The following is a 27,119-nucleotide window of genomic DNA, read 5'->3' as shown; positions in this document are numbered from 1 at the left end:
CTCTCTCTCTGCATGCCTTCTCTGTTCTCTGCATGGGTGTCCTCTCTGCCCTCATGGCTCTCTCTGCTCCCTGTCTATGTCTACCTACATGTCCACTTGTCTGCCTCTATCCTTTCCTTCTTCCCTCCCTCCCACAGTGAACCTCTTTTGCACTAAACCTTGTTGCATTATATTTCATAACACCAGTAGCCTATGGTAAACTGCTTTCTGCCAAATTCATCTCAATAAATTTAAGCTAAATATCTTTTGTCTAACATCCTTGTATTTATAATACAAATGGTCTGGCCTCACTATTACAAACAAGGGCAAAAAATGGCTTTATACACTGAATAAAATCAGGAAAACATAACCCCACATACTGACACATACAATTATTTTCTTGAGTCAAAACTAAAGATTCCTTTGGTAAATCCTTTCCTAAAATGACTAACATCATATTGGTAGGGGGAAAAGATCTTACTGCTAAAGAGAAATATTAAATATAAGAAGCAGGTAATGGAAAATAATTTGATCAGCACTCTGCATTATTATAATTTACATTCTATATTTTATGGTATTTCTCATAGGGCATGCAAAAAATGTGATACATCTTATCATGGAAGCTGAAATGAGCCCATCTAAGGTTATGTGACAAAATTTAGATAATAAATATGTACTGCTCTAGGAAAGTAAAATGACCATCAGAAAATCAAATAAAACTGCTCTTATTTAGTCCATTCCACTGTTGCCTCAGAGCAAACATGGCAATCTTATTGGAGATAGTTAAGGTAATCATACCAGAAACACAGCTGACACGTTTTCACTCACTGTTAGGGAAAAGAGATTTCTGTGGGTTAGGATTCTCAAATAAGTAAGGTAGGAGCATGGTGCTAATAAAACAGTGAGATTAGCACAGTATCTAACATCTCTGAGCCAGCCATAGTCACCTGGATTGCTGTCTGTGTCAAATCATGAGTTTCACAATCACACTAGACCTGCATTAGCACCAGGTTATAGGTGAAATTGAGGCATAGTGATAGTGTGTAACAAATACTGAATCTCTTCTAAGAGGAGAGAGAGAGAGAGAGAGAGAGAGAGAGAGAGAGAGAGAGAGAGAGAGAGAGAGAGAGAGAGAGAGAAGGTGAGCAATAGCAGAGGTCAATCACTTTCTCAATAAGTCAGAAACGGGAAGGAATGAAAAGAGGTTCCTTGTTCTATGCCCCAGTGTAGGGGAATACCAGGGCCAGTAAGCAGGAAGGGGTGGGATGGAAATCGGGGGAGGGGGAGGGAACAGGGGATTGTTTTAGTTTTAGTTTTTTGGTTTTTTTTTTTTTTTGGAGGGGAGCCTGGGAAAGGAGATATTGTAAATAAAGAAAATATCTAATTAAAATATATATATAAGAGGAACAAACCAAAAAAAGAAAAAGAAAAAAGAAGAAAAGAAAAGAGGTTCCTTTGCCAAACCATCTTTGCTCATGTCAACAGGGGCTATTGTTATAAGGGATACTCAGTTATAACTATCAGCATCTCATCAAGTAGTTAGATACCAAGACAGCATTTTCAGACATTCAAAAAGAAACAAAAGGTTGTCTGTGTGAGAGAACAAATCCCTCAAAAGTTGATGCCAGACCAAAGCAAGAGAATATACATTACAGGATAAGAGTTCTGTTTACAGCTGAAACAGTTTGTTTAGTGTTAAACTCTAGCAAAGAGATAAATCTGTTTGTCTTGTGTTGAGTTCCTGGTTAATTAAGGCTTCTATTTGTAATCAAGAGTAAGTTTCTGATCTGATATAAACTGCCTCTTAGCCCCATTCACTGTCTAGTTTTGCTTTTCTGGCTATTTGCAACCTCTATTCACTTTGTTTCTCCCTTTTCATTGCATCGTTTTAACAGTAAATGACCACCAACCCCTCTACCACCTTATCCCTCTTAGAAGAAGAACTTCAAGAGGCCAGTGGAGGGCTTTTCTCAAAAACCCTGACTGAGGGGGAGACAACTGGATGGCCAATCAGAAGTGCAGCCATATACATCTTGCTTTAATTTGGATCATCGTGGACTTGGTCCTTCTTTTCTCTTGAATCTTGGGATTAGCGCCAGTAACAGAAAATTGCATGACTGACTGAAGCGCCCATCTGACCTCCAGGTAGACTAGAAAGTTACTCACGATGTATTCTACTCTTGTATCATAGGTAAAAGCAGGATTCTGCATAAATCATCTCTTTGTCAGATAGACAGAGGCTGCAGACACTCTCTGTAAGGCCTGAGGTGCTTACGGACCTCCACACTTAGGTCTCTTCTGTGCATTTAGGTTTCCAAATGGCCACAGCAGAGGTCATTCCAGAAGCACCCAGGTAGCTAAGTCAGGGTGTTGTGTGGGTGGAAATCACACTGCTCAGGGTAAGGCTACTGGGAAGCTCTAGATGCCCGAGAATGGCTCCTGTTATCATGCATGCCTTTATTCAACACTTCCCAGATTTCTGATGTGTCCTCAGTAAGCAAAGAGATGGTCAAAGGAACTCTCAGGCCCAGTGCCTAACCTTGTAAGACAAAGCAGCAAGCATGGCAGCAGGAGCAGCCACAGTGGAGCCTGGGAAGTGTCTGGTAAAATTCCAAGACCAGCTATAAAAGGATCTCAATATATCTACACCTAGGAAATAGATCTCTTGCCTGGGAGGATTATAAAGGAGTCACATTATATCTTCCTAGTGTTATCTTCAAGAAGTGAAAAGAGCTCATTAGAGGACACAAATCCAAACCAAAAGTATTACTAGCTCTTGTGTAGCTTCGTGCACGGGCATTTAACCTGAGGAAGCATTCCTTCCGAGTCAGACTCAACATCTCTGTTATTCTGTTGTAAAACAATTAGTGCTTAGAAAAGCTCATTGTATCCAGCATTATACATTCTACCAAGTTATCAATATGACTTACATTTCACACAATTCTACCACTGCTCTAGATTTCAAATAATTATCAAAAGGATATCCTTTTCCCTCCACAGCAACATATTTGGCTACCTTCCAGATATATCAATAACAACTATTGCTGTGAGTGGTTCAAATACAAGTAGCCCCCACAAGCTCATATATTTGAATAACTAGTCATTAGGGAATGCTGGTACCTGAGAGAGATTAGAAAGTATTGTTGGAGTAGGTGTAGCTTTGTTGGAAAAAGTGTGTCACTGGGGGTAAGGCTTTGGGGTTTCAGAAGCCCAAGCCAGACCCAGTGGCTCTCTTCCTACTGCTTGAAAGGCCAGATGTAGAACTCTCGCCTCCTTCTCCAGCACCATGTCTGCCTTCGGGCCACCATGCTGCCTGCCAGGCTGATAATGTAATAAACCTCTGACACTGTAAGCAAGCCCCAGTTTCATGCTTTCCTTTATAAGAGCTGCTGTGACAATAGAATGGTGACTAAGACAACTGCCTAGGAAGAGAGGGGGGAGGAGCTCACCATGTGTATCCCTCCACGTGAATCTTGTTTGTTTATTCTGAAGGGTTCCTGCCCATATGGCTGTATAACTATGCCTTTCTCTTTCTTCTGAGAGGGGCTGGAGATTTAGCTGGGTGGCAGAGCACTTGCTTACGCTCTTACACCAAGGCCTGGGCTTGATCTACAGCAGAGTTCAGATCCTCCTCCATTAGCCAGCGTGTGAAGAAGAGTGACATAAGAGAGCTTAGATGTTAGGCAAGCACTGGGAACTTCAAACCTGTTCTTAGCTGGGGAAGAATGTGAAGAGTGGCTGATGCTATGAAACTGATTTACTCTCCAAAGAAGACATGTAGGACCATGAAGGATAAAACAATTGAGATGAAGAAGAAACCAAAATAAAACCCAAGTGCTGGCCTAGAAGAATTAGTATGAAAACACAGATGGTCTACCAGCTCTGGTGCATTTAATCTGCTCAACTCTGCAGGAGACAAAAGTCACTGAGGTCTGTTTGAGTGCTGGGAGGAAGGCCTTTGACTACTTGGTCTCATCAAACTGCTTAGTTGCCATGGTTACCTGTATGCCACTGACCTTTCCTCCAGAGCTCAGAACCACTTTCAGTGGCAACTCAAAGCTAAGCTCAGCAGTGACAGTTTGAAAGTGAGCTACAGTTAAAGAGAAGTTCGGAGCTGTGATAAAAGAGTAAGCAAATTTGAAGCAAGATGGGCTGGTGAGATGGCTCAGTGGTTAAGAGCACTGGCTGCTCTTCCAGAAGAGCAGGGTTTGAGTCCCAACCTCAAATGGCAGCTCACAGCTGTCTGTAGCTCCTGTTCCAGGGGATCTGACACCCTCACACAGACATACATGCAGTCAAAACACCAGTGCACATAAAATAAAAAATAAAAAATAAATTATTTAAAAAAAAAAAAAGAATTTGAAGCAAGAGCAAATGTGTGTCTGCTTACTCTCCAAGAAAGAACAGCTAGAACCTCAGTGAGGGCTTTAATGGCTCCAAACATGCTGCTTATTTAAGCAAAATTGGTATTTTTTTTTTTAAAGCATTTTACTCAACTTCTCATCAGTTACATATCCTGAGCAGCTCTGCTCATCTTACCTGATACACAAGGAGTTTAAGCAGCTGATAGTCAGGGAAAAACAAGCCCATGATAACTTCTGCTTAATATCCTCACACACGTCAGTTTCCAGGGCAGTTTTAAAAAGACAACTTTTAAGAGCGCATAAGGGGTCTCTTCACCTCATTTTCCTGACGCCAGGTGGCAATGGAGACATGCTCGGTTACACAGGAGCCAGTACAGAAAGGCAGGGCTGGGTGAGTTAAAAGCCCTGGAATCCCGTTATCGTAAGGTTTTCTTGTTTTGCTTAGAGTGGGACACCTGCGTCCCGACTGGCACATTTACGGTCACAGAGGTACTCACTCATTACGGGGTTGTGTGGGATCTGAAGAACTAATACATTTAAAGCACGCATGGCTGGCTCAGCATAGAAAACACTCTGTTGGCTTCCATTATCACAACAGTGAGATTGGAAAATACAGAAAAAGTTCAGAAACTGGAAAAGGCAGCTGCGATCCTACTACACTCTTGTCCTCAACTGTGCTCGCACAGAGCTACAGGTTTCATGTGTCTACATTAAGGTAAGCACGGGTCATTGTGGCCACTGCGTTTTCCATATAAACACTGTCTAGAAAGAACAGTGAGCTACAGGACAGAAAAATCAGAAAAATCAATCAAAAAATTAAACCCAAAAGCAGGGTACACAGTGAGGCACTCTCTTAATCGCAGTACTCAGAAGCAGGTGGATCTCTGAATCTGAAGCCAGCCTGATTTGCATAGAAAGTTCCAGGTCAGCCAGAGCTATATACTGGCTCAAAACACCAACAAAACAAAACAAACCTAAGCAAACAAGCACAAACTACACTCAATACTCATGCACTAGGCATATCCTTCAAGGGTAAAGTGTGTACCCATCATATACAAGGCTCTGGGTACCAACCATCTCCAGCATTTGACACACATACACAAATTCCATATATGGACCACTGTTTATAACTTGTTTAATTGCCTGATACAGACCTTATTGAATGAATACTTAAAACAATGAAGGAGAAAAACATCCTGACATTAGAGGCTTGAAATCAAAGAAATATATGTGTGGATATGTATATAAGAAGTTATCAAATGAATATAGACACTGAAGTAATTATAATATAGGATGGAGGCTGGGACGGTCACCTCAAAGGAAGAGGCAGACGTCTGAATGATTGAGAGTCCTTAGCACTTTGGGCTTCCTCTCAAGGTCAATAATGAAATACAAAGAGGAAGAATATTCATAAACCTGTATAAAGGACATATCCCTCTGACCACACATGTACAGAGATATGCATGTAGTGAGATTATGCACCACACCCCAAACTCACTCCTAGCTAGAGGAGGGGACCACGTAAGGAGGATGCCAAGGCTGGTTCTGAACAAACCTGTTGGAAAGGTCGAGTCTGGGCCTGCCTGAGAAGCCGCTGCTGCTGCTGCTGCTGTTGCTGCTGCTGCTGCTGCAGAAGCTTCATCTGTAGCAGCTGCTGCTGAGACGTGACTGCATGAAGGGAGGGTGGCTGCAGCATGGCGCCTGAGCGTCTCTGCAGCATGTTGGACAAAGCTTGCTTGGTATTGGTCGGGACGAAGGAGCCCGCAGGGTCCAATCTGGAGCCGCCTATAAAAGCAACAGAAAGGAGGGCTTTCAAAAGCAACAGGCATTCTCTCATGACGACACAGAAATTTCACCTTTCTTACTTTATGAGTAAGATAGAAAATAAGAGAATGCCCTACTAGTTCCACTGTCCTACTTCTTAGAGCTGCCTAATGCCCATAAGATAAAAGGCAGTGGTGTGCATGAATAACAACACTTTACTGCAGTCTACTTTCTTTTACTTTTCTTAAGTCTTCTATAACCTTGTACTTCAGCCAACCAAAACACCAAAATGTTACAAATCTGTCTAAAATATTCCATACATTTCTACTAGGTGATCTTCCTTACTGTCTACAGAGTATTACTTTAAACTTAGTACTTAATATTCCCAATTTTCTTAAATCATTCATATTGATATACACAGATAACAAGCGTACATGTCCAAAGAAGACGGTTAGCAACTGGATTGTGGTAACAATGACTACTGGGCAAAGAACTGCTCAACGCCCTACTTGCAACCTGGACCCTGCCCAAGTTGGGGACACATCTGGCTGACTGCTCTACTCAACTTCACCAAGGCAGGTCAGTTTTCCCAGGCTCACCCTCCACTGGAAAATCTCTCAGATATCCTGGGTCTGGTAGCTGAAGACTTAATGTTGTCCAGTGCGATAGTCAAAGATTGGTGACCTCTGCCCCCAAGAAGGTCATAGAGATCACCATGGACAAGACCAGGCGGTCCAGCTAATCTGCTATTTTAACCCATACAGAGGCCATTTAGATTATATTCCTGCTCAAATTTATCCTTCTCAGACCTTTGATGGTGTTGATGGCTAGCCTGAGTTTTATCAGTTTAGCAGCAGTAAGCCTGCTTTTTAGTGAGTTCCGCCCCGCCCCACTGCAAAGTCTGCAGCTGGCTATCTGGTCAATTTGTTTCAGATGTAAAAAAAAAAAAAAAAATCAGGTCTTGCTTTACCAGAGCTAGTAGGTCTCCTGTTGAGAAAGCAGACTTACAGACAGGTTCATCTCCCTTACAGGCTATACAGTAAAAAAGAGAGACTCACAAAACAAACTTCAATGTAAAAACAAACTCCAGCTATCATACTGCTATTACTAACTAAAAATCTACTTTTTACTATTTTCCCTTATTTAAAAGAACTTGCTTTTAAATGACTACTCTCAGTAAGTAGTCAACCCCTGGGTCTCATGGTAAATGATTGGATGGGGAAAAAAAAAAGGTTTAAAGTTTATGTAAATTGTGAGGGTCCAGGGAAGTAATTTGATAAATTACTTTTTAAATACAAGCTGTGTGGGTTTAGGAAGTGATTTCAGATACATGGGTGAAAGTTGTGAATGTCTAAGGAAATGATCTGAGGTATGTAAATTTAAGTTCTAAGGAAGTGATGTAAGATATATAAATGCAGACTGAAGAGGTATGAGAAAGTGATTTAAAGAGGTATGAGAAACACAAGACTTATAGATGATATCTGATGTTAAGACTTCAAAAGTTCAGAGTTTAACATATTAACCAGAGGAATTCTGATAAACTATTAATCTAGCCTTGGTACAGCACTGTCTACTGTTATCATAGTCATGGGCTCAAAATTTAAATTTTCTTTATTTGTTTTCTAAATAGAGACTAAAAACTATCTCCTACTATGCTGAAAAACTTTTGTCATTATCTATCTATCTATCTATCTATCTATCTATCTATCTATCCATCCATCCATCCATCCATCCATCTATCTATCTATCTACCTCTGATATATATACATCATTCCTATCTATCTACCTACCTATCTATCTATCTATCTATCTATCTATCTATCTATCTATCTATCTATCTATCTATCTATCTTTCTATCTGTCTATCTCACTCTGGACAGAGTTGAGTGCTCATGCTTTTAAGCAGAACCACCCCTCTAGTTACACAAGCTTTTACTATGGCTCAAAGGCATACTCCAGCTGTTTATAGATATTTGTTAGCTGCTGCATTTTCTACAAAGAGGATTTCAGTACAGATTACAAACAGTGGTAATACTAACATATTTTAAACTTTCATCTCTTTTGCAACCTTTTAATAATTTTATGTGCGCTCAGGGAGTCCTGACTGGGATTCACCCATCTCAGGTCAAATGGACTCTAGGTAAGGACTCCTGTCAGTCAACAGCTTAAGATTTTGCCTGCTACCTAGCCCTGAGGGTGGGCTCTTTGTTTCCCTGGGTGAATCTTCAGACTTCTTTTGACCACTACCCTGACTACCAGGACCACAGGCCTGGAAGTTTCGAGTGTATAAACAAAATAAAGAATTTTCCCTTTAAGTTTCTTAACTTTACCTTCTATCCATAGTTTGTATCTGTCTAAGATTTCCACTTAACAGACAGACACCATCCAGGAATCAACCGAGACCAGTAAACTCCTCCAAAATGGGTGGTATCACACCAGCCCAGGCGGTCTTGCAGACCTAGTAAGCCCTAGACTTGCTGATAGCTGATATAAACCAGTCCAACCAATGTGATTGCTCTCTGTCTCTTCAGGGTGTGTCAGTGAACAAGATGCTCCTGGCAAATGTCTCCCACCATTATGTGAATCTTTTTCCTTCCCAGCCTTTGACCAGTATTCCATGTTAGACTTCAAACCTGGGACCCTTCACCCTAACCCTCTTAATATACAGGCAAGTCCTCTGACCTGCTCTCAGGGACCCAGCAACTGTTTAAGTCATTACCTGCTGCTGCCAGGCCCAAGGTGTGTTTTGTGGATAAAAGGACCCAGCAAGTATCACATTATACAGCCTCAAAAGCCCTGAACTCAGGTGATCTTCCTGTGTCAGCCTGCTGAATACCTATAGGCATGCATCACCATAGGCAGCCAGTGTTTATTTTTAAGGCAGGGTCACTGTTTTAACTTGTAAGGAAATCATTGAGAAGACAAGAGCAAGAGTACCTATCTTTATAGAGCTTACAGTCTAGAGTGTAAAGATAAGTGACCAAGGAAGCCATTCAAGCTACTGATGCTATACAACAGAAAGAAGGGGAGAGAAACACAGACCAGGGGGAGGACCGATATTACAACTTTGAACAGAGCAGCAGGCTAGGTTGGACCTCAGTGTGGTAGTAGTATCAGGACAAACCCTTTGGAGGCAGGTGATAAACTCTGTAGATGGGAGAACCTGTATGCTTAGAAAGCATCAAGTACAAGGACCTAGGAGATGTTCAGCTCATGTACTCAACCTGCCTACTGTGTGAGCCACAGTACAAAGGCTATAAACATATTTTTTCATTAAATGTAAAAGCACATGTATGTCCATAGAGGTAAAAGTTATGAACATAGTTATATGTGCACATCTCTGCATGTGCATAAAATTAACCTTTTTCATCCTTTAAAAACACTTTCCCATTAAACTAATTTCTAATTAGCAAATATCTCTATCTAGGAAAATATTCATTTGGACTATAAGATCTACTTGGAGCTTGAGAGGAAGAATACTATCATCAGGAATAACTACTAAGGATGTGGTAGTTTTCTGTGTTAGTATGTAAATCTACTTGTCAAACCAAACTTCTGAGCTGCTTCATGATTTAATTTTAAAGTTTACAATGTAAGAAAGGGAAGCTATAATACTGAATGATCTTTTAAAATACAAGTAGGAGTTATATCCAATAAAAACATATGCACGTTTTGTAAACATGAAACTTATCAACTTTCTATCTGGTAGCTCAGACTTGAGGCAGCACACTCTCCTAACAAATTCTATAATCCAGGCATATAATTTCAGCTACTTCTGAACATTACTTAAGGAGATATGCTCTTGCTAGGTTGTCAACACTCAGTGATTTTCCTGTCTCATTCTCTACAGCAGTAGCTGGGACAACAGAAGCAAGCTGCGGGGTCTAGCTGCAGCAGACAAAATGTTAGGGGCAAGGGTTATGAAGATACGAACTGAGTACCAGAGTATCGAAATTCTCATCCTGTAGAGGATAAAGTTATAAGCAAGGAGAATGTCAAGTTGCTGCTCAGAATGGTCTCGCAGTGTTACCTGTCTCATACCCACCTGGATTCAGAGACTGATTCTGAAGGAAAAAGCTAGGCTGCTGAGGCTGGCTCACCAGGTTGTAACCCCACAGAGTGGGCTGAGGATGATGCATCATTTGGGAGGACATGGGGGAGTAATTAGGAGGCACTCGGTATATGTTGGTCTGTTGATACTCCTTCAACAGAAATATTAAAAAACAAGTTAACTTGAACATGCCACACATGGTTAATCAATATAAGTTCTTCCTATTCAATTACGGGAGATGATCCTGTCCCAGAAATCAAGGCTATTTTTTTTTTATAAAAGGGGAGAGAATATAAATGGTGACCCATTTCCTTAAAAATGCTTATTCAAATTAATTTTTTCTTTGGTTTAAAAAGTACTTAGTTCAATAATATTCACCTAACATGTATAAGGTCCTAAGTTCATTGTATGTTATCATCTTCCCACCACCATCAACAAAAAAGAAAAAGTATGTTCCTTACAACAGACATAATAATAATAATAATAATAATAATAATAATGATGATAATGATAATGATAATAATAATAATAATAAACAAATGAATTATCTAATATTAACACTAAACAATGCCTATAACTGAAAGAAGAAAACAGCTGCAGAGTCTCCTGCTGGGCCTCATCTTGGAAGGCCTTGCCATGGATTAGGATAAGAACTGAGTGAGAAAAATCCCATAGTGCTATTGTATGAGGGCCTTGATAGTGCCTTACCCACAGTTCTCAAGGCAGCACTCACAAAAGCCATTCCCCAAGTGTCCATGCCTTCTCCTCCTCATAGAAGAGACAGACCCTAAAGATCACACCAGAAAGTCTCAACTCCCTCCTTATCCATCTTCTCTCTAGCATGGCCCTACAGGATGAAGGACAATGAAAATCCCAGTACCCTTTGATTTTGCAAAAGGATGGGAAGAGGTAATTTTAGGAGGAAGGTTGTGAATGTGTAAGGCTTTTGGATATGAAAAGCCGCCCTCAGCCATGGGGCTTGAAGGGCCAGGAAGTCTCAGGTTTGACAGAAGGCACTGGTACTCAAATGGCATCTGAAAGTGACAGCAGCCATCTCTAACAGTACTAATCACCACGAAGTACTGATCATCCAAGAAGCAGGATTCAGTGTGGACACAGGGGAATGTTAACAACAATTGCTCATGAACTCATGTGCCTTCTCACGAACTTCAAGTATTCCTCTCTGCCAATCACGAACATCCTTGCATTCTATAGAAAATGTTCTGAAATTTTCTCAAGTAAACGGAAGTAATTTCAAATAAAAAAAAAAGCTATTTTTAAATAATGCATCTCATATACTATAAAATAATTTCTGAATTATCTCTAATAGGTATCAGGTATTTAAAAAGTAAGAGAAAAAGTGTGAGATGATTTTACACTAGGTTTATTTTATCTTTTTATAAGATCTGAAAATATGTTAAAGAATACTCAGGGGTAGACAAATACAATGGCAAAAAAAAATGAAATCTGAGGACCAATCACTCAAAATAATATATATTTAGGCATACTTATTAATAAAAGCCTTTAAGAAAGTAGACTCATATACCTCTTAAAAGTTTCAAACCCAGGGGAATTATGAGGCTTACTAACTCATATTACTCATTACTGAAGTTTAAAGTTAAATAGTTATTAAATGTATAGAGTGAGCCAGGTGTGGTGGTTCATGGCTTTAGTCCTGAGCTTGGGAGGCAGAAGCAGGCAGCTTTCTGAGTTGAGGCCAGCCTGGTCTATAAAGCAGTTCCAGGGCAGACAGGGCTATATAGAAACAAATCCCACAGCCCCACACCCCAAAAAGTGAAGAGTAGAAGATGAAAAGCTTTATATCGGTCACCCATGAGAATTCATTTATGACTACAGACACTTGTTAGGAAACTCTGTGTAAGAAAGCTGACAGCATTCTTTGCAATGTTTCTAGGTGTACAGTTTGGCCATGGTGAACCCCATGCTAGGTGCCCGTGACCCATTCTTCTCCTTACATCCCCCACTCACATCGATGCGTGAGCTCGATTTTGTCTTACGCTTCCTTCCCTTTGTCTTCTTCTCTTCGTCAGCTGTTGTTTTCCCTTGATCTGACAGCTCGGCTGATTTCCTTTCTGGTTCCTGAGAAACTGGAGACGTGGGTTCTTCCTCTTCCTCCTCAGGGGGCAGGGGCAGTGGCTCGAGGTAGTAGCTTCGGGGCTTGGGCATGGTGTGTGTGTGGTACAGAAGGAAGTGGTGCTGCTCCTCATACTTGATCACCTTCCGGTCCACACGGACAGTGCCGAACCAGGCCCAGGACAGAGGAGCTGGGTTCTTCTGACCCTCAAACAGGTCCCATGGGGACACTTTCTGCTTCGTAGAGACCTGGAGACCCTGTGGGAAAAGAATGTTCTGTGACAACACAACCTGGCCTGGTCCCAGCTCATAGGGCAAGCTTGCAAGCATGCGGTTGGAATGGGCTTAGGGAACTCACCAGACTGGAATACTCATTTAAACCATATGAACTGGGGTTCAGAACTGTGGAAGTTCATTTCTCCAGATCTCTGTCCTACCTGATACTCCCTTGAGGCATCTAAAGGTAGTCTACAATATTTTACTGTAAAATGACATTCTCATTCAAGTATGTTGTAGGATATATAGTTTCTCAAGTATCCTGTAAAGTTGGTAGTATAATACTAAATTATAACCATCTCAGGAATCCATTATTTTTAGTATTATACAAGATTTAAATGTCGATATAGAGTCTGCCTCTGACTGGACTCATATTCACTTCAGTCCAAGCTATATGAACTTGATTTAGTATATATTTCATGTACATGTACGTAGCTTTCTCTGAATAAAATGTTTTGAGAGAACCTAATTACAGAAACAGGTATAACACAAATTAAGTCTTTAAATTTCAAGTTATCTTTACTGGCTTCCAGGTAAGGAATTCAATTTTGTTTCTGAAAAAATAAAGAAATAGAATGCTTTTATTTGTAATACTAACGGGTGACATTTCTTGGTAACTTCTCAAGTACACCAGTTCAAAGACATTTCTCCTCAAAAACAGTCAAGGTACCTTCTCCCCTCCCACCCCCATGTGAGCATACCTGTTCTTGTTTGTCTTCCTCTTTAAGAGTGACTTCTTCTAACACTACCAGTAATGTCAGCCCTTGCCCCCCATGCCCCCCACCCCGCTGTCCTCCACACGATAAAATAGTTCTCCTGAGTAGAACTCACATCTGAATGGATCCTGGATACCTTCTGCTAGAAGCCCAAGTTGTCCTGACTGTGACTTCTGGTTTTTCCCTTCCATGGCCACACTGCTATGGCATTTGGGCTAACTCTAAATTCTAGTGGCATGGCTTTTCCTCTTATCAGTCACCTTCTTTCTTGCCTTTCCTCAAACTTTCCCCACCTGTCCTACACTTTTTTGTATAACTCTTGGTCCATCAGAATGGTGTGTCCACTATTATAGGACCCCTGTTCTGACCTCTGCCTTTGTGACTTTAACCGTTCCCCATTGGTGCCTCCTAATCCTCTCTGGACCACGCTCGTGAAAGTGCATCTACTTCCCACTAAGGGCAGGGATTCCCTCCACCATCTCTGTTGCTGTAGTGGCAATGGCTACTCAGGCTGACCTTTCTAAAGTGTCTTATAGAAAGCAAATGTCCATCTAATATTGCTTCTTAGAGAATATGGATTGTTGTAATACAAGTTTCACTTAAACTACTTACTCAGCAAATGAAAATTCTTATCAACACACATTACCTACACTGACGTAAAATAATAATTTTATTTTACTTTTATATCTTATGCTAAGCTGTTATTTAACCTTTTGGGTAAATTCTAGAAAATTCCTTTAGACCAAATTAGCATTTTAAATGGAGATCTTCAATGTTAATGGCTTTTTTTTTTATAATGCCAATAGCTATTGTGCTTTGATGACAAAAATTATACCATTGAAAATTAAGAAAAGTCACTTGGCTTCTATAACTAGATATATTTATATATGAGGGAAAGAACATTTACTCTTGCCTGTTTTTTATCAATAGAGTCAAATCCAGCAATTTTGTTTCCCTTTGTATCAATCAAAGAGCCCATGGGTTCACATGTGATGACATCACAGGTCTGTTTTGGCAAAGGCAGCAACTGTCGAACTTTGTCAATGCTTTCTGACCTCTTGTCTCCTAGTTCTTTCTAGAAGAAAAAGGAAAACAATGTAAAAGTAAGAGAGAAGTGAGGCAAAAATTCTGACTTTACAACGAAGCAAAAGCTAACAAGAAGGAAGTTCCCCCGGGACACATTTCCCTTTTTTTAGAGCTAATATGTCTTTTGCCCTTAGCACAGTCTATGAAACAGCTGCAAATTGGACTGATGAAATGTTTCATTTCTTCTATTCAAGTAGAAAAATCAGGATGCGCACAAAGGCAGTCTTGTTCTCCATGACAAATCAGAGTGCTGAAATGACAAAACGCCAGTGTCATTTGCTGTCACACAACAGGAGCTGCCGCGCGGACACTTTCCTGTATCCAGGGTCACACTGCCAGGTAACCAACAGCTCTTTTACTGTAACATCTTCAGATTATGTGTTTGCAATGTCTATGTGCCGTTCATGTCCAGGACTGGTAGTGGGTTTACAAATTCAATGCGGAGCTCTTTTTTTTTTTTTTTCCACTTGCATGTATAAATCCAAGCATGGGTTTAACGGAAATCTGACACTGGAGTTTTGGTTAGATATCTGATAATACATTTTAAAAATCCTTAAAAAGTAAAACACGTTTTATTTGAGTACACTACTTCAGAGAAAAAGCGTTCAGATATCATACTTGTAATTTTGAGGGACTGACAGCCGAGGTAAGATATAACAAACGATCACAATCTGTTGAATTGGCTACACATGTAAATTAATGAGCAGGAGATCAGACAACAACCCATAAACAACTCGATTCCAGAATAGAGGCTGATCACAAGCTTACTTTCAGTTTCTTTACTAAATTCATGTATGCACGTTTGTTCTCTTCTGATCCCCCGGGGGAAGCAGTTGATAGGTCAGAGGCCAATGTCCCATTGATCAAAACGCCCAGCATGTCAAGAACCGTTGTGAATAATTCACTGAGAGGAAAGAAAAACCCATTTCAGTCTTAAAAACAAAACCAGGATACACATAATTATCTAAGCATTTCTACTGGAAGTACTAAATTTTTAATGACAGCTAAATCAGTAAGGGGCAGGATTTACTGTCAGTACTGCTTGTCCAATGCATGCATGCAGAAATAAAAAAGCTATAAAACAATACAAAGCAAAAGACCAACATACTTGTTAGTGTGCATGTCTACAGTTCCTGAAGTAATTATCTGGAGAAGGAGGAGAGCCCAGTCGGTGGTCCCCTGCGTGCTCCGCTGGACCGTGTCAAACATTCCTCCCACCTAGCGTACAAAACACAATAAAGAATTTGGATTCTAGGAGAAAACACTATCTCTATTACCAAATGTGCCCAAATGTGGATTTGTTAAAACAAAACCAAGGTTAAGAACTGGTTCTTGCTAACCACACTATGGATTATCCTATAACTGTCTCTTCTAGCTACGTGGTTATCATAGTTTATGGTTCTTTCCACAGAGCATAGGCATTCAAAACATAACAAAAAAAGTAATGCTTGAATGTGGGCAGTCACAAAATTAGCTTTCTTTTCTCAATCAGTCTCTCATGGTACTTAGTTTTAGACATAACTACAGTTAAACCTGAATAGCATCAAAACTCTGTCTCATCACCTGCAATTGTGTGATAGTTGATTATTATTGTATCTGAGCCTGACACTATAATAGCCCTGGAGATGTTCTTTAACACGGAAGGAATGAGGAGGAGAAGGCACGGAAACAGTTCTGCCATCTCCCATGAGGAGGTCAGAGTACTGAAGGCCAGGTGAGCAACTGCCCAGAGAGGCCAGAGTGCCAAATCCAGAAAAGCAATTGCCCAGGGCAGATTTAGGGTTTGTCAAGAGAAAAATCTAAGGGAATACAAAACCTGTTGAGAACTTTCAGATTTCTGTAAAATATTCTTGTGAGATTTGTCTTTTTCTGATCAATTTGACAGAATGTCTCTCTGTGAAAAATTAGAGTTGACAGATTTTTATGGTGGTAAAATAAAACACAGTGAAAGACAACATTCGTATTAAAGGCTTGTCGGACCTCCCCTTAGCACTGCACAATGAGAAGGAGAGATCTGACAGATGGAGCCTCCTGCATGGAAAACACAAATAGGTGCTGAAAACACTACTGTCTAGAACTCAACCCAGACAGGAAGGACGGCAGCTAAGGAAACAGAAGGTTTAAGAGAAAAGGAAGTAGGTACAATCAGAAAGAGGAAGGCTTCACTCCGCATGCCGAATCTGTCCACAGGAGAAGCTGAAAGCTGGTATTACTTTCACACAGAAAGAGGTGTGACGGAAATGCTCGCCGCTGCTGTCCTTACCAGATTCAGGCGGAGCTGTAAGGCCTCATGCATCATCTGGCGGGCTTTTGTATCATCTTGGTACCTTTCTTCCCTCCAGTTACTTAAAATCTAAGGTTGGGAACAAAGAGAGAATAACAACAGAAATCCCTTTGTTCTTTGCTATGGTGACTTTTACATGTTTACAATTAAGCTTTACAGTGACAGCTAAAACTTCTTAGCTTTAACATTAAGAAAATTAAAATTTTTATTTGTTTTTTTAATCTTCCTCTTCTTCCAGACAGACAAAATCCTAGTCATTTTTTTAATTTCCTGGGTAGCAGGGAGAACAGGGTCTTACCTGATTACATATGTGTGTGTGTGTGTGTGTGTGTGTTTGTGTATGTGTATAGATATGCATATACGTATATACTTAGCAGGTAAAGAGCTTGATATGCAAATCTGAAAACCTGAGGTGATGAATATCACTGGGCAAGATTTTACATCAAAATAATAAGCTAAGAAAGGACAAACAATAACAGTCAGTGACAGAGAGCTTATCTAACATGCATAAGGTCCTAAGTTCAACACCAGCATGCACACACACACACACACACACACACACACACACGCACGCACGCACGCACGCACGCACGCACGCACGCACGCACGCACACACACACAGGGAAAAAAGCCAAACAGATATGACTACTATGGCAAGGGCAAAGGGAGGCAAGGTGAACTGAGACCTGCAGAAAGGGCAGGAGCAGGTCTGCTTAACATCTGACAGGGATCCTTCCAGGCAACAAAAGAAGGAAGTGCTTGGGCACCTAAACCAGAACGTGGGCCCAGCCCAGTGAGGCTTGAAGGAAAGGATAAACCCACTGGAAGAGACAGCAAATGCCTAATCAGGAGTGGCTCTATCAGTCCAGCCCTGGATTCTGTAGCCTAGGTATGGGGAGAGATATGAGTGCTGTATATTTAAATGGCTCACTCTGGAAGCTAGACAGAGAAAAGACCTGTCCAATGTGTGGGTTTGATGACAAAGACAACCGAGGAAGCCTGGTGCCTTTGTGCATGTCATCAGCTCTCATTTAATGCCACTAGGCAGGGTTCATCTGGCTTTGTGTCTGGCTAATCCGTTTCACGAAACCAATCTAACATCTTTCCTTGATTCCGTGCTTCTAGGCAGGCACAACAGAGACCAGTAAGCCAGCTGCTAAGCAGTGTGCCACAACTTACTTTTATAGTCTTTCCATATATGTCAGTGCATAATTAATATAAGTTCTGGTGACCATGATGCTAGGCAGAATGGGACATGGATTGTGTTTTCTTAGGATCTCAGTGACAGGATGTTGATCTATTGTCATATTATGACACTGTCATGAAATCATAAAAGGGAGATAATGAAGACCATCAGAAAGGTACTGGCCTAGTTGAATATGGCATACTTTACCTGATTAACTTGATTCTGCAGAGATGTTAAGAGGCCTTCCCGTTGCTCATCTTGCCCCTTAAGGCAGGTCAGGACCAAGGAGAGGAAAGGTTGCTGACTCAAAAGAGACATACTACAAAGGAAGTATGAACAGATCTAGTTAGAAAGAACGGCTTGCCCCTGTTGCAACAGCTGGTCTTTCCAGTGGACTCACTCACTGTTCTTGTTTAATTACTACTAGATAAAGGACAGGGAGGTAAAGTGCCCAGAGAACACTTGAAGGTGACGCCTTCCTGTATTGCAAGATTAAAAACCACTGGTAAAGCTTGTGAATGACAATACTCTATTGCTCTGGAAGAAGATACTCCTAAAGCAACAGAAACTTACAGTGTAGGTAATGAACTTGCTTTATATTACTAGGGAATTTTTTAAATATATAGGACAGAGAATATAAATGTATGCAGACAAAAACAAAACAAAGAACAAACAAAAAATACTGGAGAAATTGCTCGGAGAAAACTCTTCTCTACGAAGTGGTTCTCTCTGTGTACCTTGCCTATTTTGGAGGCCTGTGGTTCTTTGCTGTATATTTCTCAAAGGCCAACAGCAGAGTCTTGGGAAAGTTAGGGGGAAACACAACAATGTCTGAGGACTCCAAAAAGCAAGATGCTTGCTGGAAACATGGTGTGCCAGGCTCTCACACGGCCCATGGCCTCCACTGGAAACATGGTGTGCCAGGCTCTCACACGGCCCATGGCCTCCACTGGAAAGGGGGCGAAATTCCATTTACAATTTTCATGGTAACAAGATATCTTCCATTACAGAACAATGGGCAAACTGACTGACACAGTAAGAAGAAAATTTTCCTAAAGAATAGGTCTAAGGGGCTGGAGAGATGGCTCAGTGGTTAAGAACACTGACTGCTCTTCTGAAGGTCCTGAGTCAGAGTCCCAGCAACCACATGGTGGCTTACAACTACTTATAATGAGATCTAATGCCCTCTTCTGGTGCATCTGAAGACAGCTACAATGTACTTATGTACATTGTATAATGTACTTATGTATAATAATAAATAAATCTTTGAACAAAAAAAAACAAAAAAAAAATAAAAGAATAGGTCTAGGCCAAAATGTCTTAATCAGGCTGAATAGGTAGTCAATAAAGAACAGTCAGTTGTGGTAATATTATTAACTCTTATCTTTATGTTTATAGAATGAAGGAATTCTGACTTAATTTCTTGGACATTGAATTTATAGTATGAATATACATCCTCAATAAGATGACCTATTTTCAAAAGCAATTATGTGAAACCTTTTCTTGGGCATGAAATAAATGAAATAGGTTTGGCAGTTGTTATGACTAGTTTTAATCAGGAGTCTACAACAAGGTTCCTAAATTAGAAAATCAGTAATTATTTCAAGGTCTAGTAGGTCAGAATTAACAACAAGCCTGTGTACTTCAATAGTTTTGCAGTGACTTGGACCCACAGGCAGGGATGGGACCTGGGGCCCTGTATAGATCCTTGCTAAACAGAGAGTTTGCTGTTCTATACAAGCCCCACCCCTGTGGCACTGGCTGCCATGTGACTGCAATGCAGGCTTCTAGGCTCCCTCCAGGTCCTTCAGATGCCAGCCTTGAGGAAAGGCACCAGCCAGCATACCTTTTCTGCTTCTGCCTATCTCTTTCCTTCTTTGAAGAAGAACCCAGGTGCTGTCCCTTCTCCAGCTCTTCCCCAGCGGCTTTCAACACTCTTCCCTGCACAGACGTTGGCAGCCTGGCGATGAGGGGGGCCACCAGCCACACACCCCTGCGTTCAGAGGAACTAAAATCAGAAACAGGCGTTACACCTGAGAACGCAGCTGTCTCTGCTCTCACAGCCAATGCAGGCGCCCACAGAAAACCACCGGTGCGTAAGGCACAGACTTCTAGAGTTCTCATTTCATGTCTGCGCTTTCTCCTTTCGCCAAAGACCAGGCATTTGCTTACCCTTTACACCCACATCTGTTGAGGAATAAAAGGTGCTGTTCTTGAAAGGCATTTTTGCATGGTAAACTGTTTTCAGTGACTCGTGGATCCTGCCTTTCTGACCGCGAACCACCCTTCTCTCTATGAACACTATACTATTCAGACATGGTGAAGATATGCAATGGTATTGTGTTCAAGCTAAGAAATGAGTGATCTTTAAATTCTAAAACTACTTATGCTCTTTTTACCAAAATGATGATAAGCAAACCAATCTGTCTTTCATAATGAAAGTGACTACTTTATGATCTCAAAAGCCTACCAAGTTTTACCATGAATAAAAATTACTGTATTTGTACAAAGCTCATTAAAGACACAAAGATAGGGCTTCATATTCAATGACTGACCCAAAGACAGTAATACTATGCACCAAACTTAAGTCCATCTGTGGCACTGGGGTATCTCGATCTACAACAAAATATTTAACATGCCAAGACATCACTCACCCCACTTTTCCCTCCTTACTGGCTGAATAACAGGAACTATCACTTGTAAGTTATTATTTCCTTTGCATTTCCTGAAGCTTAATAAAAAAATGCATTATGCTAACCAAGATTACTGTAACACATGAAATATCAATAGTAGCCCAACAACACTATAAAGTAATACCTTAAGAATGTCTTTATTCCATTCTGTCTTGTGCTGCTTGGATCAACACTTCCAATAGTGTTTGGGTTGAAGAGGCTCATGCCAGAATTGGAGGCGTTATTATTGAGGTCTGCAGACTGCTGGAACACTTCTATTGTTGCCTTTGCGATATTGTCCAGTAAGTTATTCATCTCGGCCACAGAACCAGAGCTCTAGTGTCAGGAAAAGGAAAGGTAACTTGCCTGTGCACTCCTTGATTCTCAGACACCAGTGACACTCTGCTTTTTTCTTCAATTCACATGTGTGCTTTCAATAGATACTCACAGGGTCCTTCAGGCACTGTTTGATCATGAGCTGAAGCTCTAGCCAGGACTGTCTCAACGTCCACTGCTCAAGATTCTGGAGAAATTTTAAAGAATTATAACATTAAGAATACTGAACATATGTTAACATAGCCTTACAGTAATACTCAAACCCAGAGAGGAAATGTACATGCATTAAGGACTTCCAGTCTCAGTAGACTCTAGCATCAAAATACGTTCCACATTCCCCAGCCAGCTAGGAAGTAGAAAACAGAGAAGCATGGCTTCTCTTGGAATCCATTTACCAATTAGCCAGTCTCATTCCAAAATGATGTATCTCTTAAATAACACATTTAAAATTCAGCTATAATAAATATTATGTTTCAAGTAACTACACCACTGGGATTGAAATACCAATATATGCTGTTTGCTATTAACTGTATCTACTGAGTAGCCAGCAGTGGCAATGTCACTGGAAAGAAAATTACAGAAGGAAACAAAAGTCAGAATTAAACAGCAATAAAGTAGTTCTTTCTGGAATCACACTGTGATGAATGGCCTGAACAGCATCTCTGGAATGGACGGCTTACCTGAAGGATGCGCTTAATGTGCTGTCTTTGCAGGTTGTCCCCCTCTGTACACTCCTTAATGCCATGAGGGTAACAGATGAGCTGCAACAATTTCTGTGCTTGCATGTTTGAAAGTACGGGGTCCAGTATCAGTTCTTTGTCTGTACACAGTCGCTCTGGTTCTTTTAAGCAATGTTCGCCTACCCATTCCTAAAAGCAAGCTGGCAGTTAGATGGGCACATACTGATTCTACCTGACTATTGATTATATTCTCATTTCTCAGAGTAAAATGATAAGAGGCTAGTAAAGACAATCTAATGAAATGAAATTAATAAAAAACTGGGTGGAGAAAAGTTTGCATGTAGATATATGTTGACTCTTTTGTTATTGTTCTATTTTTCTTTGTTTTGAGACGAGGTCTCGGGAATTGTAGGATGGTCTCCATGTCACTATGTGACTAAGAACAACCTGGATCTACTGACCCTTCTGCTCTGGCCAGTGCTGGGATCTTAGGCCTAAATGTAATGCCACGTCCTCCTGCCTACCAGAGCTCCCTGCATGTTCAGCAAGCATTCTTTATAAAATAAGCCACATTGCCAGCTAATGGAAAAATTTAAAGAAAAATTATAACACCTAACATCTTAAAAACAATACGAGGGAAGGGCTTGGATTAAAGCAAAAACCACTTAAATCTGTGGGACAGAGAGTTAAAATTTGGGATTTTTCTTTTTAATAAGGATTTTCATAATTTGCATGTAATTATTCTGCTAAGCAGATAAAGTACATAGTTATTTAGAGGGTTACTTCTTTTCAACACTAACATCTTTCTTTACCATTTTTTTCTTTTATTAAATGGCATTAAGAGCCTGTCAGTATCGGAGCTCAGTCTGAACCCAGATGTGCTGTAGATGCAGTCGTCCTCTCCACCATGTCAGCTGCTCAGCTTAGGTTATTATTGACGTCGTATAATCCCACACTCCATATTAGTTGCATTAAATCAAACTCAGACAAAGGCACCCAGATACGGTGCAGTGCGTTGCTTTTCTAGGTGTCACATTATTATTTACTGACAAACTGATGAATGGGTTTTTTGTTGTTGTTTGTTTTGGATACTGGCACTGGAAGCGTCCCATAGGGCTTGGAGCAGAGCCTCTTGGGATGCTAAACTTGGCCAGCTCCATCTGGCTCCAGGCATCTAGAGAACCATACACAGTCCAGTGATACCACTGTTGCTCACAGTTGGGGACTGATACACAATTGCCATCAATAACTGTGGAGCTGGTTAAACTTTCCACAGTCAAAACAAATCTAAGTAATTGTGCATTTACTAGAAGCTACAAAAATATGTAATGTGTGGCATTTTTAAAATAGAAGATTTTTGAAAGTATGGAAAGATTATCAGAAAATACTAAAGCTAGTCATCTGAACAAAGCCAGACAGGAAGAAGGCAACAGGTGGGGACAGGTTCCTGTGTGTGCTTTTATGTGAGCTTTTGAATATATGCTATGATACAAACATTAGATGAGACCAAAAACAAAAAACAAAACAAAACAAAACCCCAAAACAAGTACAAAATAAAACAAAGTAAAGTGATTCTAATTTTAAAGAAAGAATATGTTCACCATAAGTGAGACAACTGTAAAAAATATTTTCCTTTATTTTTCTCTTTCCCCATTTCTCCAAATAATGTTTCAATGCATTATCTTAAACCTTTCAGATAAATAAAACTGTAAACTAATCCTCAGCTCTCCCAGAGCCCCTTTTCCTAATGGCATCTATATAACTTCTCTGAAATCATGTTAGGTGCTGTATGGGGGACAAGGCAAGAATGTAATTACTAATATGAAGTGAGAGAATATAAAATACAACTTTAAAAGATTAGATTAGAACTGGAAGTATCAATATGAATTCATAATCACACATGAGCACACACCGTGTACACATACGCTCACGCACGTACGCACAAGCTCTGTCTGCTGGAAGAGTTTAGAATCAGTGATGCTCTACAGCAGTGGGGATATATAACCCAAAACTTGTTTTCTTTTTTTTAGTATGTGCATGCATGTGTGCCTGTATGCATGTGTGTATACACCCTGAACATGATAGATAATGCTCATGTGTGAATGTGTGAAGAGGCCAGAGGTTGATGTCAGGTACCTTCTTAGATCACTGTCCACCTTATAGACCAAGAAAGCACCTCTTAGATGAACCCAGAGCTTACCTATTCAGCTGCTCTCCCTAGGATCCTGTATCTCCATTTTTCTGAGTGCTGGAGTTAGAGGTAGGCTGCCACAGCCTCCCAATATATATGTGAATTATAGGGATCTCAACTCTAGGCTTTATGTTAGCATAGCAAGCATGTTACCACTGATGTATCCCTTAGCTCTCAGGCTCTGCTTTCTGAGTACCAGCCTCTTAACAGGCAGAAACGGCACTCCTCAGAATGGCTGATTGTAACTATGAGGCAAGGAGTATGCGAGACAGGGCAAGTGAGGCAACAGTTCTCTAAAAGGGTAGAACTATTCCAATTATAATAAAAGGTAGGATGAGGGATTCCTAATATATCAGCCTCGCACGAGCTGGACACTAAAGAAACTATGCACAATATATTATATTTCCACATACGTAACTAACTAAATGCAAATGAACAATCACATAAGAAGTGTAAGGTCTTTGTAGAACATAAACTGACCTTGTAGAGGAACAGGAGGAACTCAGAAGAAAAACACAACATTTTGCAGCCATCACAGTAAAGACTGGTTTTAGACAAGAATCACAATGGATACTTATGAGGAATGGGGTGTGTAACAAGAATCAGAACATTTGCATTATCTCAAAGTATCTTCCCGAGGATTATTAGTTCATTGAAAACAAAGCGCACAAACAACAGCCTAGTGGATCCTGACTCTAGAGATGCCTTCATCAAAGCTAGCATTACCAACAGGGCAAATTGAGTGCTGACTACAAGCACTGTGGTTACCTGGAATAATAACAGTTTCACTTCTGAACTCTTCCCCACCCTCAATGATCTGAAGTTAATCTCTAGATCTTTATGCAACTCTAACAGCACTAGAACAAATCAGAAAATCCCCTATAGATGAGAAAACGACCATTGCACTAAAGTACATCATGATTTTTATTAACTAAGCTTTGGTTATGACAAGAAATGAAAACGTAAGTATTCAGAAGTAAAACAGAACACCAAAAGGGATGGGACAAATACTGTTATCTGTTTACTTAAAAGCTGCTAAGAAAAAATACAGAAGGCCCAAAATTAGTGAATCTGTATAAAGTCTTCATTATTGCAACTCTTTAACAAATCCAAAATTGTTGGGGGGAAAAAAGGACCACATAAATACATTAATAATAAAAAAAAAAATAGTGGACAGTTGCCTCCCGCAGAACAGGTACATATTCAAAGTAGACGCCATTTGAAATCCAACGAGTACCTGCTGGCAGATCGTCCTCAGTACGTATCTAGCGTATTCTCTCAGATTCGCAGTTTCTATGGAGATACTTTTCCCATAGGATTTTGAGTTCTGCGAGGTGGCCCAGGCGTCCTCGGCATTCCCATCACGTCGTAAACCCCTCATGCTGAAGTCATCATTCTTTAACGTGTTGACATTGTTACTGCCAATTTTGGCGTCTCCTAGATGACAGAATCAAAAAAGCAAAACCACAGAAGTTCAAAGAATGTACTAAGCCCCAAATATGTACTAAGCAAATCAGGCTAGGTTTCCGGGACTCAAGAGGTGTGAGTGGCATCATTTCTGCATAGCCAGTTGTCTAGTGACTGAATGGGTAGATCAAGAAATACATGAAAGGAAACAAAACCATTGGATATGGAAAAAAGTCAAAGTCAAGATTCATTCCTTCTTCTGGTTTACAGAATTTAATATTCTCTTGCTAGCCTTGAAAGGGTCATTATGAATGACATTTAATAACCCAAACACATTGCTTTCACCAAAACTTCAGCCATGACTGTACTCAAGTTAACCCGAGTTATAGACAAGGAAGAAAATGGGTTACTCACCCTTCTAGGGGTCCCTTTTCCATTTCTTCTCTTAATGACTTATTTTCTATCCATAGGTCAAGAGAAAAGTTTTGCCTTAGCTCACCTCACTATCAACTTCTTGACAAGAGAGATTTATTTCCCTGGGGATGGAAAAGGGCAATGCATACTAAGGAGGCTCTGGAGAGCAGAGCTCTCTGCGCATAGCCTGTGTTTTCCATCTTCCTCTCTACAGTATCCAGTGTAGACCTTACCTGACCAATCTTGGAGTGAGATGAAGCTAAGAAAAGGCATTTGTCTCCTCAAAACACTCAACAGGGTATACTTGAATGAAATAAAAATCTCTAGCCATGAAAGGAAAACAAAATAAATGAGATAATTTGGTAACGAAACTGCCAAACAGCAGCTGAGACTTCAAAATTTTTCCTGCTTAACTATAGAAATCAAAACAAGCTTTGACAAGACAATTTCCTGAAACTAGCAGCTGACTTTGGGGGAAGACTTGTAGAGTTAAAAAGCAAGCCCAGGAAAATACAAAAACACGTGTAAACAAAACACACAAAGCCAACCAAAACACAGACAAATAAACAAAAACCAATGTAAAACTCAAGGCCAATCCTCAGATGGTTCTGACTCTGTTAAAAACAAAAAACAAACAAACAAAAAAAAATCAAAAAACCAAACTCTTTTTCTTGGGAGGAAGAGTAATCAAAATGTCCTAATTAATAACTACTTTCAAAAATCTCAGAAGCAGAGGGGCTGAGGCTGTAGCTCAGTGGCAGAGTACCTGTCTATCATGCATGAGGCCTTAGGTTCTATCCCCAGCACCATCAGCACCAGCACACATTAACAAAGCAGAAAAACAGTGGGGGTAAAAATAAGCAATCCTTCTCAACTTACCAACGTATTGTCATACAGCCATCATTGACCTTAAAAACTAGAGGCTTTACTCATAGGAGTTTATTTAATTCAACAGTGCTTTTCAAAACTAGCAGACTTGTGTAGTCTCTATTCTTAGATGATGTAAATATCCATGGCAATTTCGATTTAAACTACTATGTAAATTAGGAGCAAAGTTCACTATAATAGTCCTATTTTCCTGTCTTAATATATATTTTGGTAGGTAAGAATTGGGAAAAAAACTGGCTAGAAGTAATAGAGTAGATAAGGCAAGAGCAAAAATAAGTGTATTTCTTTGGCCCCTTGTGCATCTCAATTTACTTTGGATATGGGGGACTGAAATCTTTGTGACTATCTAGAACCTTCTGCAGTTGTACAACCAAAAAAAAAAAAAGTAATATTCTCTGTGAGTCTATGTGAATCTGTCTAAGTCTTCACTGGCATATAACTTTGCTGATTATAATTTCTCAGACCAAGAACCTCCCACATTATTTGAATATCTGCAAAGACTGGCAACTTTACTTGGGATAGACCAGTTCTACAAACAAGGGTCACTATCTGAATGAGACTCATCTTGTGGATACCACTAAAACATGTTACTGGCCACTCATACTTGCAAAATGAAGTTTACTGAAAATATACTTCTTATTTTCTCTGATGATACTTAGAAATAGCTGAAGAGAAATTCAGTTCCTCTCTTCATGACCCTGATCATTATTAATCAGTAAAGTGGACCAGTT

The 27,119-nt window shown here is 40.2% G+C and overlaps 2 protein-coding genes across 14 annotated transcripts in view; one reads left to right on the top strand and one right to left on the bottom strand.

The window, feature by feature from the left end:
- The window catches only part of Med12l (mediator complex subunit 12L), a 329,972-nt gene that overhangs the window by 31,826 nt on the left and 271,027 nt on the right, over positions 1-27,119 (bottom strand). For 6 of the 7 annotated variants that reach the window (XM_031373910.1, XM_031373909.1, XM_031373911.1 and 3 more), the window contains 13 exons: positions 24,917-25,116; positions 21,489-21,677; positions 20,921-20,995; positions 20,618-20,808; positions 19,647-19,808; positions 18,008-18,119; positions 16,594-16,683; positions 15,439-15,548; positions 15,099-15,234; positions 14,158-14,319; positions 12,148-12,510; positions 10,153-10,309; positions 5,899-6,128 (listed from right to left, as the gene is read on the bottom strand). In XM_031373910.1, the coding sequence (XP_031229770.1) occupies positions 5,899-6,128; positions 10,153-10,309; positions 12,148-12,510; positions 14,158-14,319; positions 15,099-15,234; positions 15,439-15,548; positions 16,594-16,683; positions 18,008-18,119; positions 19,647-19,808; positions 20,618-20,808; positions 20,921-20,995; positions 21,489-21,677; positions 24,917-25,116 (2,177 nt within the window). The remainder of the gene's footprint in view (positions 1-5,898; positions 6,129-10,152; positions 10,310-12,147; positions 12,511-14,157; positions 14,320-15,098; positions 15,235-15,438; positions 15,549-16,593; positions 16,684-18,007; positions 18,120-19,646; positions 19,809-20,617; positions 20,809-20,920; positions 20,996-21,488; positions 21,678-24,916; positions 25,117-27,119) is intronic. The other variant, XM_031373912.1, reaches the window with a different exon arrangement.
- The window catches only part of P2ry12 (purinergic receptor P2Y12), a 57,677-nt gene continuing 34,533 nt past the window's right edge, over positions 3,976-27,119 (top strand). For 5 of the 7 annotated variants that reach the window (XM_031373924.1, XM_031373921.1, XM_031373922.1 and 2 more), the window contains exon 1: positions 14,422-14,669. The gene's annotated coding sequence lies outside the window, so the exon portion shown is untranslated. Of the gene's footprint in view, positions 4,107-6,528; positions 6,687-12,646; positions 12,716-14,421; positions 14,670-27,119 lie in introns of those variants that run through there. The other 2 variants (XM_031373920.1, XM_031373919.1) reach the window with 2 other exon arrangements.

The sequence above is a fragment of the Mastomys coucha genome, unplaced genomic scaffold (assembly GCF_008632895.1).
Source record: "Mastomys coucha isolate ucsf_1 unplaced genomic scaffold, UCSF_Mcou_1 pScaffold16, whole genome shotgun sequence".
Taxonomy (NCBI): domain Eukaryota; kingdom Metazoa; phylum Chordata; class Mammalia; order Rodentia; family Muridae; genus Mastomys; species Mastomys coucha.
The sequence above is the reverse complement of the archived record's forward strand: the minus strand, read 5'-3'. Positions and strand labels throughout refer to the sequence as shown.